Below are 14,317 nucleotides of genomic sequence, written 5' to 3' on the forward strand. Positions count from 1 at the left end.
CTCTCAAATTCGCTTTATTACTACATAGATACCAACAGGCTCGGCTATCTAAACCCCCCTCACAAAAAAAAGATACATACATCTTTAACTATTGTTTGAAGTTGTTGAAGAATCACCATACGCGCTGACTGGAACAAAGGCAAACAAACGCACAGAGAATTAAAGGCGGACGATGCAAGGACCACGAATCTGCTGATCTTAGCTTTTGCGACGGCGGCCGGGGGGCAGAGATGGGGTGATGTGGCTGGAGTGGCGTTTTTCGGGGGGTGGAGCTTGAACGACTCAGAGGCGTGGAGGGGGGACGTGTGCAGGTTGTTGGGGGAATTTGGGGGAAGGGGGGGGAGAAAGGGTACGGAGCATGATTGTTATTGGGGATTTTACGACTTCAGGTTTTTTTTTGGACTTTGCGATGACTGTGGATTTTGAAGAGATTTAGTCAATGACTATTATCCTATTTCAGCAAGCTTTCCCCATTTTTTTCGTGGGCCGGGAGGGGTTAAGTTTCTGGGGAGAGAAGGGTGGTTGGATGCAAGGCTGGTGCGAGGCTGATTTCTGATAATAAAATGGAGATGGTCGGGGACTCGGTGTTGCCGACTGCATGGTTGCGTTATTTGCTCCAGCGCGAATCTGGAAATGAATACGTAGGTGATCGGGAATCGGGTGCGGCGTGTTTGATGTAGATAACGCGGCGCACTCTTTCGCTCTCTCGCTCTCTCTCTCGCGCTCCCCGCCCCCAGTTCCCCTGAAACCAGTTAGTAACATGCAAGGAGCATGACTTTGACATGGTAAATTGTTCAAGGGTGAGTGGTGGGGCTGAGATTTGCTCCCGTCTGCCGATCATGCGCGGTACTCTATTGCGAGGAATGGTGATGCGACTTGATCGCGTTGCACTGGTAACACAAAGTGGGCTTTTGAGACTTGAGCTGAAATCAGGAGAGTCTCTTTTCTATTTCTCTTGTATACAGCGTACCAAAATCCCGTACCCATCCTCTTCGAAAGTGCATCTCATGATGCTGCTGGTCTCGTATTCTCGGGAGGCCTAAGGAGTCGCGATCGATAAAGTATCTAGACTGACTCATGTCCCTTCCGCGGGTCTAGAAACAGCATGTCTAGACATCATCGTGTCTTTCTGGGATACATGGGAATCTAGCTTCACTGTATCCAATGGCCATGCCTCCGATTGTCGTCGAGATCACTCCGACAACACTCTCCGCGTTTTCGCTTCTTATTGAATTCTCCGCGATGCTGGGCATTGGATCGTCATATTGAATTCCCCGGCTTTCTGGATTGCCAAACAAACAGTGGAGTCTATCAAGTACCTTTTAGGACTCGAGTCGCGAAGAAAAGTGCTAAATGGGGTAATCATGAAATATGTGATTGGATCGATCATCTTCTCCGCACGCTTGTATTCTTGGCCTCATACTGCTACTCTCCTCTTCGGAGTTGTTGTGAAGATCTTCTTGGAGGTGGGTAACAAAGAGAAGGTGTATATTTACCGACATGTCATCATGAGCAGGCCAAGGAAGTCTCCAGCCTGGCGGTGAAAGACGAAATGTACATATAAAATCTCCGTACCGTTTAGAAGAACAAATACATCAAGCCACTAGTGGGTTCTTCATAACCCCATCCCATTTTCCAAAAGCGGTCGGTGTGCAAGAATCATGAGGTTCACTCAAACTGCAGCACTGGCTCTGCCAGCCATAGCTGCCGCCTACCCCGGCATGATGGGTGCCACATCCCGAGCAGAGATGGAGCAACATATCCGAGCGCAAATGGAGAGCGAAGATCTTGCTAAACGAGCTGCCGAACCCCAACTTCTGAAACCCGTCGGTAATCTCCTTGGCTCGCTTGGTGACCTTGTTGACGGTCTCTTGACTTCAGTCGGCCAGGCTGTCGTCAAAAAGAGCAACAAGCGTCCTGAACTCGGCTTCGAATTTAAGGCACCTGGGCCAAATGACTCTCGTGGCCCTTGCCCGGGTCTCAATCTTCTTGCCAATCACGGATACTTGCCGCGCGATGGATACGTCAATTTCGGGCAGGTGCTGGAAGCTACGGCGCGCGGCTTCAACATGGGTGTGGATCTTGCTACAGTCCTTGCCACATTTGCTGTCTTGGGCAGTGGAGACCTCGATGGACTTTCATTCTATCTCGGCTCAGGGAAAAACGGCATTGGTGGCTTGAACCGCCATTCGGTTGTTGAAGCCGATGTGTCGCCCAACCGTGAAGTTATGATACTGCCTCTTCACCATGTAAATATGATCCAACTCTCTTAAACTAGACTACTATAACGGCTGTGGCGACAACCACCACGTCTCCTCTCGCCTCATCAAGCAAATGGTTGGCTTCGCCGCCAAAGATCCTAAGAAAGAGTTTGGCATGAACGTCATGGCAGAGCACTGTGCGCAGTCTGCCAGCTTCAGCAAGAACAACAACCCCTTTCTTTACTACTTTCCCTTCCCCCAAATCGTATCCCTCGGCGCCTTTGCCTTCTACCCTCAGTTCTTCTCGAACGGCACATACGTTGCAGGCGGCGTCTCAAACTATAAGAGCATCATGAGCATTATTGGTGCCGAGTACGATGCACGCACAAAGGAATTCAAATACGTTCCCGAGCGCTGGCCAGAAAACTGGTATCGTCGCGATACTCTGTACGGTGCGGTTCAGACCATTGCTGATGGATTTCTGGTTATCTACCCGCGCAACATCATTGTGCCTGGAGCAGCGCAGGTCGGCACGCCCAACCTTAGTGTTCAGACACTCCTCTGCGATGTGTACCAGGGTCTCAACTCCATTACTCCACTTGCGCTTGGCGGCACAGAGGAGAACGTCGCAAAAGGTGTTTCTTGGGCTCTTTCGGTCTTGGATCCTCTGCTTAGCAAGACGGCACTTGGATGTCCTGACAGTGTTGTCTCGCCCAACTTTTTGTTTCCGGGTTCACAGAAGGAAGGGGGTCCCGCGAACCCGCCAAGGGTGCCGTCGGATCGTTGGACAGGGAACAATGTTTATGGAAAAGTATATTTCGGCGGCAACAAGGCGCCCGTAGAGCCCATGTGTAGCCATTAGAGATGGAGGGTAGTACCCGTAATCTTTGTAATTGATAATGATAATGAGGTTGCATATGCATCGTCGTTCGAGCTACTTTGTTGTAACGTGATTGGCGCAGAGAAAGTGCAGAGGTATCCCTGTACATCAGGGCAGTGACAGTAAAAACAAGATGTGTAGTTGGGACGGCCAAATTCGATTATGCCGAAAGGTTTGTGGTGATACATTTGAGTTTAATGATCCTGGTGCAGATCGGTCGAAGGTGAGGCAGATCGCCGCAGGGGGCTCAAACGTAACGCACCGTACCGTACCGTTGCTGGGGAGGTCCGTCAGCACCGACGTGCGGGGAACGGTGACGACAACATGACGGCGGTCATCTGGAGGAATGCAAAAAGGTCGCGTTGCACTGTGGTGTAGCTATCAATAATGTTTACAATGGCAGATTGACGATGGAGCGGAGAAGAGCGGATGAGGCTACTAGTTGGCGGGCTGAGACGCTATCGCGACTGGTAGCATGGGCGAGTTGGCCAGGCCATGGACGCGTTAGTAGCCTTTTGGGCACCGACCACGGGCGACGAGCGACGAGCGACTCAGCGCGGTTCACTCCTTGAGATGAGCATTGCAGACACACCCACCTCCCTCGATACAGTGCGCGGATGACGAGATGGTATAGGCGTATACTCAGGAAACGAGAAAGAGCGAGGGCGCCAGATACAATGGACTCCAAAGGGCAGCTCGAGCTGCCCATGCACACAAACGCGGCTGCGCTTACACTGCTAGAAGCGCTGGAGGTCGACAAACGCCCTTCATTCGTCCTCGAATTGCCTTCTCACTTGGCGTACGATAAGCCGCTCGATCTGGTATATTCCAACCCAGCTCTGACAGCGGCAGCTGGTTTGCTGGCCAAAATAACGGGACACAACGAGACGAGCATATTGGATGAAAGCACTGAAGCTCAGCTTGCTTTCCGAGACTGGGTCTGCGGCAGGATACAAGAGGGTAGCCTGCAATGGCCGAGCCATGTCTATACCTTTGAGGGCCATCTATGGAACGCCCTTACCATTGGACGCTGCAGGGTTGTCAGCGGAGTGCCCACATCACTAATGTTGGCCAATACAGGGCCAGCCGGCGGGAACCATCGTAAATTGAGTCGCGATAGCAAGACGGTGGAGAGCAAACCTCTCAGGGACATATCGCCTACCACGCCTCCCACGCTACCAGTACAGCTGCCTGCGACCCCCGAAATTGGTGTAGACTGTTCTGATGCGCAAAAAGGTACTAGTCGGGGGCCTTTTGACTACACCTCGGCTGAATGTCCACCGGATATCGTATCTGGACTTCATATCGATTATTTTCACAGTGTAGACTGGGCTAATACATCCCTCGGACCAATCCAGTCATGGTCACCCGATTTGCGTTGCATGGCAAACATGGTCCTTGGCAACAGTGGACCGACCATCTTGTATTGGGGCGATGATGGCGTAATGCTATACAATGAGGCATATATTCAGCTACTAGGCAATCTTCATCCTTGCATGGGCGAGAACGTCCGCACCCATGCGCCCGAGCATTGGCCCACATTCCAAACCATCGTTCACCATACCAATGACACAGACGAACCTCTGGCTGAGCCAGACATACTGCTGTTCATCGATAGAGACGGACGTTTCGAAGAGACCCACTGGTCATTTCGGTTTGTGCCAATACTGGATCGCCATCGTGGTACAAAGGCCTACTATCAAACCTTTTTCGAAGTAACCGAACATCGCCTTCTCGAACGCCGCGTTTCCAGTCTGGTATCCATGGGCACGCAAAGCGAACGTGCGAGGAACTTTCCTTCTTTTTGGAACACAACCTTGAGCTCTCTGGGTCTGAACGATAAAGATGTGCCAATGGCTCTGCTGTATGCTGCTGAGCGCCACATAAGCGCCGAAATCACATCAATGTCATCGCCAGGTAGCACACCGCCATTAGATGCATGCGTGCTCAAGGGTACGATTGGTGTTGAGGCTGGCCATCCAATCGCTCCCACGACTATTAATATCAACGAAGATTCGTACCTACTTTATTCCCATATTCGCCGCGCCGCACAGTCCAGAAAAGCTACTGTTGTGCGTCTGGATCAGCTCCCTGGATCCAATGCTGCTTTGAGGGATATCAAATGGAGAGGCTACGGGGAACCCTGTCGCACCATTGTCGTGTGCCCTATCATTCCAACAACTGGCAACCAGGTCGAAGGCTTTCTTATTATTGGCCTCAACCCCCGTAGGCCATTTGATGAAGACTATCAGCAATACCTCCAAGTCATGGTCCGTTTGCTAGCTACTTCGCTAGCCTCAGTTGTCCTTTTTGAAGAAGAGGTTCGGCAACGAGAAAATGCCATTGCCCAGGCTGCACAGATCCAAGAGCAGTTGATGGCTGAGATAAAGTTAGAAGAAGGCAAATTCCAGCGTTTCGCAGAGCGCTCTGACGTTGCCATTTTTATAACAAATTCCGTTGGGGACTACACGTATCGAAACAAGCGCTGGTACGAAATGTTTGAAATTGCCGGGTTCCATACCAATGCCACAGAAGCATGGCACGCTATTGCCTTCGAAGAAGACATAGATTACTGCAAATCAGTGTTTACGAAGCTCGTGGTCGACAATAAACATATCTGTTTCGAGCTACGAACCAGGATGCCATGGTTGCCACCCTCAGAGCTCAGCCAGTCGCAAACCTTAGACACTGAGCACTTTAGGTGGATTCTGTGCTCAGCTTATCCTGAGATTGGACCTAGCGGTGAACTCGTCGAAATAGTAGGAAACGTCATTGATATCTCCAAACAGAAATGGGCCGAAGATCTTCAGAAAATTCGCACCGACAGCGCGCTTCAGGGAAAACAGCATCTCGAGCACTTCATCGACACTACTTCACATGAGATGCGTAATCCCCTGAGTGCAATTATGCAATGTGCAGATTCAATCATATCTTCTTATGCGCAGGATGAATGTCGTGCAATGCCTACAAATGGATGGTCAGCTTTCTTGGAATCTACGTTGGATGCTGCACAAACTATCGCTCAGTGCGCCCAGCACATGAGACACATAGTGGACGACGTTTTGACAATATCCAAGCTCGATTCGGGTCTTCTGGATATGACGCCGGTAGTTGCACAGCCTGAAAATGTAGCAAGACATGCTGTCCGAATGTTCGATGCCGAAGCAAGAGCTGCAGGGATTGATATTTCGTTAGTAGTTGACCAGTCCTACCGTGATATGGAGATTGACTGGACCTCCTTGGATCCAACAAGGGTGCTGCAAATTCTCATCAATCTTCTCACTAACGCTATTAAGTTCACACGTCTTGAGAAGACCAAATCAGTCAAAATGACGCTTTCTGCTAGCGTAACAGAGCCAACCTCAAGTCCTGGAGGGATTCAATTCAACGAAGAGAAACTAGTGGACCACGACCAACGCCTTGAAGATGACTGGAAGCACGCTCAAGATCTCATATACCTGCAGTTTTCTGTCACCGACACTGGTCGCGGTCTTTCAGAAGACGAAAAGGGAACTTTGTTTACTCGCTTCTCACAAGCTTCTCCTCGCACTCACATCAACTATGGAGGTTCTGGCCTGGGCCTATTCATATCGCGACGCTTGACCGAGCTGCAGGGCGGTGCCATTGGTCTTTCAAGTCAATCTGGCAAAGGCAGTACCTTCTCCTTCTACATCAAAACAAGGCGAACGAAGCCTAGTACAAAGAGAAACGGAAGCTTACCACATGTGTTCCCCGAAGATGTAAGACATCGACCTCTAGTAAACCTAGCAAGACCAACAGCTCCCTTACGCTCCCTCACCACCGAAGACGCGCGGATAGCAAGACCACCTCATGCAACTATCCGACGCTCATCCGCAAACTCCCAGCAACCCCTTTCAACACGCTCCCACACTGACTCCGAAGCCCTCCCTTTATCTCAAAAACCCCACCCACAAGACCCCAAGCCCCTAACAAAACCCACCCCACAACACCTCCACGTCCTCATCGTCGAAGACAACCTCGTCAACCAGCGCGTCCTCGCCAAGCAACTCCGCGCCCTCAATTGCACCATCAGCGTCGCAAACCACGGCAAAGAAGCCCTAGACTTCCTCCCGAAAACCACTCTCTGGAACCACACGCACCCACTCTCTTCCTCGCTTTCCCGCAAAGAAAAATACCACGTCCCCTCCACCGAACCCATGCCCCTCGGCTACGACGACGACATCCCCGCCATCCCGCTCAACCTCATTCTCATGGATTGGGAAATGCCCGTTATGAATGGGTTGAAGGCTGTAGCTGAGATTAGGAGGCTGGAGAAAGAGGGCTTGTTGAGGGGGAGAGTACCGGTTATTGGGGTTACGGCGAATGTGAGGGAGCAGCAGATCAGGACGGCGGTCGAGGCGGGTATGGATGATGTTGTCGGGAAGCCGTTTCGCGTTGCGGAGTTGTTGGGAAGGATGCGGGATGTTGTTGCGGGGAGAGGTGCAGGGGAGGAGGAGGAGGGGGAGGAGACGGAGGGATATGAGAGTTTTGGGTGAGAGAGTTGAGGTGGTAAAAGTGCTTTTGCCTGATCGTCTCGTTTGACTGGGTCTTAAACTGTGAAAGTATTTTATCTGGCGTTATTTGGCGGGCAAAGCACGTTTCGTTTCAATCACGTTACCATGTAGTCACTTTGAGCGATTCATTCCCTTCTGTGCATATCCAGTATTTGGTGTTTGGTAAGTTTATATCCTTTATGGCAGCACACGAATGGCACTTGAGTGCAAACCATTCTTTACAATTCAATTTCACTCTTTTCTTAACCTTTAAGGTAGCAGAAATGCGTCTAAGGGACTATAGCAATGCTAGTATCTTTTTGTTTGAATCTTTCGGAAGAAGAGATGAGAACGACAATTCAAAATGTTGGATTGTTATGGAACTATCGATACGTGGTATATGTAACAACCACTCAACGCTCTGAAATAGCCCTTGCATACTACTCTCCATGCTAGCCCCGCTATTGGTTGCCTGTGGATAAGGGTGGATTCCGAGCCCATTGGACACGATCCCCGGGTCTACCCCGTTGAATGTTCGACAATTCTCGAGACGAAACTCCTGGCATGCCTGTATACGAAGGTATATCCTGTTTTTCGTCTTGGACGTCTACAATGTTGATCATGTTCACTTCCTCGACGGAGATGTTGGGCAAAGTGCTATCGGATTGCTCGATGACCTCGACTACTGTGCCGTTGGATAGCGTGACAGAGGTTTTTTTTGGTTTCTCAGGCTGAGGTTTGGGTGAAATGGGAAGGACTTGCTCAGACGGAGAAAATTGGTGTAATCCGTGGCCGTGGTTGGCTGTGAAGAGGTTTTTCATGCGTGTGAGCATAGGTACTACTCCCTCAACCTGAACAGCGCCAGCTGTGACGGCGCCAGTGCCGGTTGTGACTGCTACTCCGGCTAGTTCGATGCCTATGTCTGCAATCTTCAAGGCGACATTCTCAACAAAACGATGCTGGAACGTAGGTGGTCAGCGCAATCGATTTTTCTGAATAGTGTGATCGCTCATACTTGGTACATCTTTCGCTCTCGACCAGCGATTGCGGGCGGGTGGTATACGATCCATCTGAATGTTTGCTTGTTGTTTTGCCCATAATGAAATTTTTCATTGAGCTGCAATAAGGCCCAGTTTCCTGCAAACATCAGTGAAGTTCGTCCCTATGACTCGTCATCTTCGTACTTGCAAGGTCGTTTTCGTGGTATTTTTTCCTCATTATGTCCATAAGATGTAGGTTCAGCAGATGCGGTGCGCCCTGCATCCTACTTTCGATGTATTCTGAAGCAATGAATATAAGGGTTTCTCCTGCACAGAAATGTTAGGATGATGGATGAAGGTAAGAACATTGTTTTGTGGCTATTCACCCTTTGGAGCCAGACCCTTGCCGTAAGCAGACTCACTGTCAGTACTGTCTACTCTTTCGCCAAACCAACATTTATCAACATAGTATCTGGCCCGCTGCTGTGTCTTGTCGCTCCACCACTCGATCTCTACGGGAGAGACCTGCTCTAGAGGAAAGGTGATCCAGTCACCGTATCTTGGTATGATAGCCATGGTAATGAGCACTGATGGTAAGAATGATGTCAGTGGACAAAGATATGTGCTATTAGAGAGATGAATCCAGTACAAAAATGGAGCATTTAGGAAGTTGTTTCATTGATGTATTTCTTGACGAGATGTTGTGGCTTGCGCAACGGGCTATGATTGTTCGGCTGGTCTGTCTCTCATTTGGAAGAGACGTTCTCGATTTCTCGCGTACCTCCGAACCGAGGATATTCAAATTGCCCAGATGGTAAGCTAAAGCAAATGGCGCGCATAGACTGTGTTCTCTTTCGGAAATGAGGCTTGTCAGTTCGGCTTTGCCGTTCCTTGTACTGAGCTGAGAGAGCACCCGGTGCGAATGAGCAGCTGAAAACACCAATAGCTCGCCGTGGCGGCCTGTCTATGTTTTGACAACGGACCGATACTTTGACAACGGACCGTTCCATTGTTGTTAGTGCCATGAGGTCTAGATTGAGGGGTGCAGCCTAAAGCAGCTACTTTGACAGCCACAAGCGAGGCGCTTGATCTCGTTTTGGATCTGACAGCACCACGTTCGGACAATCATTACCTTGACCGTCCACACTTAACTCATCTCGACAAGACATCCGGTATCGCCAGGGTTTCATTGAATATCCAAGCTATGACTACTGGTTAGCGCTACATATTCTGCAAGCTTAGAGTAAGGAGCTAGTATCAGCTGGACGACCAGGCCAGACTCGCACAATCGTGCAAAATCTTTTACAGATACGCCAGCATCTGTGCCCAGGCCCAAATCCAATATTGTTTGTTCGACTGTCGCTTGCAGATTGCCGATTCGGTCCATACACGCCTTCGACATCTGGTGGATTTCCTCCAGATTGGTTCCCTTTACCTCCTCGGTGCGTTGCCGTAGGGTATCATAGCCGTTGAATGATATGGAGTGATCTGAAGATACCTCTTTCGATGATGTTGTAGTGCTGATGGTCTTCTTCATCCAGAGTACCTTGGCAGTGGCCTGAACTTGCACCTGCTTTTCTTCAGACTGATCTGATTGCGTGACAGTCACACATCCTCCCACTTCAGCTCCAATCTGGTATCCAGCAACATAATAGTCCCCAAAAATGCTGCGAAATTCCTTCTCCGACTTGCATAAGACGTTTCGAGCGTAAGGTGTCAGTCCCGGATCAGCTTTGAAGCGGATATGCCCGGCTCGAATACTGATGTTCTTGGAGACTCATGTTGCCTATCATACGTTAATACAAATCAATTGCGAGTTTTCTGGTCTCCAAATACAGCAAGATTGTCCGACACTGATTTATCATATGAACCGGCGACACTGGCGCTGAGGAACTTGCAACCCACAGTTACTCCAAGACTAGCACTGAGGTGCTCTGAATGCTGGGCTGACGAAGAACTGTTTCCTTCTCGGTAACTTGAAACTGCCCCATCAATCTCTACAATGCATTTTGCGTTGTCAATCATATATGGATATTTCGATACCCAGGGCGAACTGTCAGATTCAATAGCAGCTGAATTGAAGCCTGATCCGATCGCAATATAATCCTTGGACCAAGGCAGATACAGAGGGAGGCTTTGGGATGCAAGGTTTTGGAGACTGTTCATTCTGAGGTTGTGCAGGCGGTGATATCGCGTCTCGACAAGGAAGTATTTGGGGCTATAAGCCAGACTTCAAGTCCCGACCATTGTATCAGCGGCAAAGGAGGATCTGGCCATTCAACCGACACAGATTCCAGAACACGATTTCTATTTGCGGCCTGGTGCAAAGGCAACCCGAGTGGCACCATGGCGTTTTGTGGCGTCTGGCGGCTACACTAGCGTTCGGGTACCCCATTCGAACAAAATCCATAATGACCAAGAGATTGTTCACACATAAATACAGGATGGAGTCAGTATCTAGATTTGTACCAGCACTTCTCACTGCATTCTATCTTGTCAAGAAGCCATCAAGCTTATTATTGTTATCTCATCCTTGCTCATTACACGTTAGCCACCATGGCGATGCTTCTTGCGCCTTACAACAACTCCATGCGCCTGGGACAAGGTTTCAATTCATTCACACAGCAGATATGTATGACTGATGCAGTCACTCAGGGCACCCACGATGTCCCTTCCCCGTACTCGGAAGATCAGCAGCCTAAGGGGATCAGTCAAATTGTTTCGTACTCATCTCGCTTCGTTGATAAGCTCAGCGATGTGACTGATTTGATGAATGTATCCGCTTCCTTGTCCATAAAAACAGGAACAATAGGTGGAGCCGTTAGCGGAACGTACATTGACTCTGATAAGTTCAAGGCCAGCGATCTTAACTTCTTCATCCAAGTCAAGGTGACGAACCAAACACATATGGCGCGCGACTATACACAGTTCCAGAAACTAAAAAGTTTCCCACTTACTAGATTCACTGAGATATATGGTGTAAGTATTTAAGATAGACGCCTGTCTGGTTCTCGGCTAAGGATTGGTAGCTGACACGAGGCCTAGGATTCATTCATATCTGGATGGGAGGAAGGTGGAGAACTCAATGCACTCATATCAGTCAAAGTAAACGATAAATCCAAGATAACCACGATCAAAGGTGCATTAGAAGCAGAGCTAGGAACACCGGCTTTGTCTGGTGCGATCAAAGGCGAGGGCAATTTGGACAAGAGCGCCACTGACACATCAACGGAAACAACAATAAGTAAGATATATTATTGGCTTCAGAATCACATCTACTAACACAATTCAAGATGTCAACTGGAGCGGTGGTGGCCAAATCAAGGACCCAAACGTCATTTGGGACATCAACAGTCTTACTCTCGCCGCGGCGAATTTTCCAGATCTTGTCGCAATGACACCACAACGCACTTATGCGATTTTGACAAAGTACACATCTCTGAAAAGTTTCCATGATACAATGGGCTTCTTTTCCCCACTTGGTATGTACATATACCATGGCTTTGAACAAATGTTATACGAGCAAGCTGCTGATTTTGCTAGACTATGAAAACGCTGGTATCTATACGGGCGCGCTTTTGGATGCTTACATGGATTACAAATCAATCTGGAAGCATATTCAGATCCTGAACTGGAAATTCGAATCTGGAACTACTGAATTATTCAAATCTGAGCCCACCCAGGAGCTCCTAACCTACGCCAAAGAGTGCACCAAAGAGCGCGAGTCTGTACCTAAGCCTGCTAATCAAGACACGACATTAACCCATACCATTGACGAGCATCTAGAGGGCTCCGAGCATTCGTCGGACCTGCAATCCAAAAAGCATACTTTCAAGCCGAACGTCTTGCTGTGTGAACCCTACAGTCCTTCGATTGTAGGGTTGAGCAAGGCCAGACGCGATTGTCGGCTCGAGATGACGAAAATCGTTCACGAAGTTAGTTTCGATGGTGTAAATTGGTTTAAGAAATGCTAAAACTTGCTACAGGTTGATGCCGTCACAGCGGATCCAAGCATTGCACTTCAGCCAGATCGTGTAGGCATCTACTTGGCCCCTTCGATCTTCAGGCAATTGCTTCCTGTAAGCCATCCTCTTGACACTTTCATCAATCTTCTTACTGGAACTAGGTAAATAAGTCACCCCAAAGAAGCACTGGAAAGGTTACTCCAACTCTACCATCGATTTATCCTGAGTTTGATGAGCTCAGAGCCAGCATATCCAAACACGCTTCTCGCTACAAGCAATTCCGACTTTCAGGATATCTGGGCGATGACCTACCCAAGCCCGGAAGCGTATTCTTCAACAGCCTCGATATTCTCGAGGATACATGGATGCCAAAAAGTATCACCATCTACTCTGACGACTACCACCTCTTCGGCATCAAAACCATATACAATGATGGAAGAGAGATCCTTAATGGCGACGACAAGGGCCTTCAACCCACAACGGTGGATCTGGTCGCACACGAAAAGATCGACGGTGTCAAGATTGAGAGCCACAGCAGCTTAGGCATGAACAGTATCGCATACATTGATTCTGTGACTATTTCATCAACTGTTCCGGGTCAACCTGGTCCAACTATTAACGAACGCACAATTACACCGTCAAAACAATCTGGATCTTATGTGCATAGCAGAGATGAGAAATCACCTGCAGAAGGCTGGAATCTGCGGGGCTTCTACGGTTCGTACAGCCCCGGCGCGGGAATCCAGCAGCTCGGTCTAGTCTGGGGGAAGAGTGCGTAGAAAGGAAGATGAGAGGAAAAAGGTCATATGTATGCAATTGCTACGCAAAGGTTACCTATGAGAAACTTAGCCAACCAATCAAACCACATGACCCTCTTTGATCAGAAAAGCAAGCAAAGCGGGCAGACTTTGTCAGTGACAGACGTTGGGGAGCGGCTAACAGCTAGCCAGCAACTAGCGTTTTGGCACGGAGCCTCTTCTTTCTTAGTGCAATCGGGACGTCTGGCGCGCTCTTCCAACTGACCGACCGCTACAGTTTTCACGTCGTTGTGACAGGTGGTTAGCGGAGATTAACGGATTAAGATTGCACGGGGTGCAACTTCACTCATCCCATCTACGGGTAAAAAATAAACGGCGCTCGCAATCAAGCTATGGAGGGAAAACCCGACCAAAGCAAATGCAGGCTTGACGCGTGGGTAGTCGATTATTTTTCTTCTAATGCATATCCTTAGCTCGACATAAACTTGTTATTTTGTGAACGCGTCGACCAGATAGACACGATATGTTTGTATCGGTCGGACCAAGCCCAGGCCGTGTGCCGCTTAGGTGCATCAAGCATGCGGGTCGCGTAGGCTTAAACACTGCAGCCAACCAATCGCCCACGCCAGTCCTTGTCGCATCGCCCACGCACGTCTCCACTACGCTTGTCCTCTTTCCCCGACTTCCATGATACGCCTTCGTTCGCCCCGTTCGCGGCATTGCAATTGGAGGGAGCCGACGCTTTAGCCCTCGAGTTTGAAAAGTGGGATTGCATGGAAGCGGGTTTATGGGCGCCTTTTTGCCGAGAAGCGTCATGGAGATTGGAAGGATCGACGGCGTGGAGTTGGGGGGTAGGCGTGTTACTTACTAGGGCGCCCTTTGCCTTGTTTCCAAACAGCCGCATTCATAAACATGACCTGGCCGGCCTGATCTGCTCTCTTACTTCGTTCTTGTTCACGCACCCTTCGTTCGTTCCAAACACTACAGTCGTTTGCTTTTTTTGTCGACTACTACTCTCG

At 49.3% G+C, this 14,317-nt stretch overlaps 5 protein-coding genes across 5 annotated transcripts; 3 read left to right on the forward strand and 2 right to left on the reverse strand.

Moving 5' to 3' along the window:
- Nucleotides 1-1,661: 1,661 nt before the first annotated feature.
- On the forward strand, nucleotides 1,662-3,063 carry COCCADRAFT_88794 (uncharacterized protein; the record flags this gene model as incomplete). Its single annotated transcript, XM_007711296.1, has 2 exons — nucleotides 1,662-2,220; nucleotides 2,279-3,063. 2 exons carry the CDS (start codon nucleotides 1,662-1,664, stop codon nucleotides 3,061-3,063), a joined length of 1,344 nt encoding a protein of 447 aa, XP_007709486.1.
- A 635-nt stretch (nucleotides 3,064-3,698) lies between these two features.
- On the forward strand, nucleotides 3,699-7,598 carry COCCADRAFT_88790 (uncharacterized protein; the record flags this gene model as incomplete). Its single annotated transcript, XM_007711297.1, has 1 exon — nucleotides 3,699-7,598. The coding sequence occupies one exon, from the start codon at nucleotides 3,699-3,701 to the stop codon at nucleotides 7,596-7,598; it is 3,900 nt and encodes a 1,299-aa protein (XP_007709487.1).
- Nucleotides 7,599-8,056: 458 nt separating this feature from the next.
- On the reverse strand, nucleotides 8,057-9,151 carry COCCADRAFT_88787 (uncharacterized protein; the record flags this gene model as incomplete). Its single annotated transcript, XM_007711298.1, has 4 exons — nucleotides 8,057-8,554; nucleotides 8,611-8,732; nucleotides 8,780-8,902; nucleotides 8,962-9,151. 4 exons carry the CDS (start codon nucleotides 9,149-9,151, stop codon nucleotides 8,057-8,059), a joined length of 933 nt encoding a protein of 310 aa, XP_007709488.1.
- A 610-nt stretch (nucleotides 9,152-9,761) lies between these two features.
- Nucleotides 9,762-10,741, reverse strand: COCCADRAFT_2651 (uncharacterized protein; the record flags this gene model as incomplete). Its single annotated transcript, XM_007711251.1, has 2 exons — nucleotides 9,762-10,343; nucleotides 10,412-10,741. The coding sequence occupies 2 exons, from the start codon at nucleotides 10,739-10,741 to the stop codon at nucleotides 9,762-9,764; spliced, it is 912 nt and encodes a 303-aa protein (XP_007709441.1).
- A 390-nt stretch (nucleotides 10,742-11,131) lies between these two features.
- On the forward strand, nucleotides 11,132-13,319 carry COCCADRAFT_2652 (uncharacterized protein; the record flags this gene model as incomplete). The annotated part of the gene is made up of 6 exons (XM_007711252.1): nucleotides 11,132-11,554; nucleotides 11,621-11,819; nucleotides 11,869-12,057; nucleotides 12,119-12,510; nucleotides 12,562-12,654; nucleotides 12,702-13,319. The coding sequence occupies 6 exons, from the start codon at nucleotides 11,132-11,134 to the stop codon at nucleotides 13,317-13,319; spliced, it is 1,914 nt and encodes a 637-aa protein (XP_007709442.1).
- Between the last annotated feature and the right edge of the window lie 998 nt (nucleotides 13,320-14,317).

The sequence above is a fragment of the Bipolaris zeicola genome (assembly GCF_000523435.1).
Source record: "Bipolaris zeicola 26-R-13 unplaced genomic scaffold scaffold_27, whole genome shotgun sequence".
NCBI lineage: Eukaryota > Fungi > Ascomycota > Dothideomycetes > Pleosporales > Pleosporaceae > Bipolaris > Bipolaris zeicola.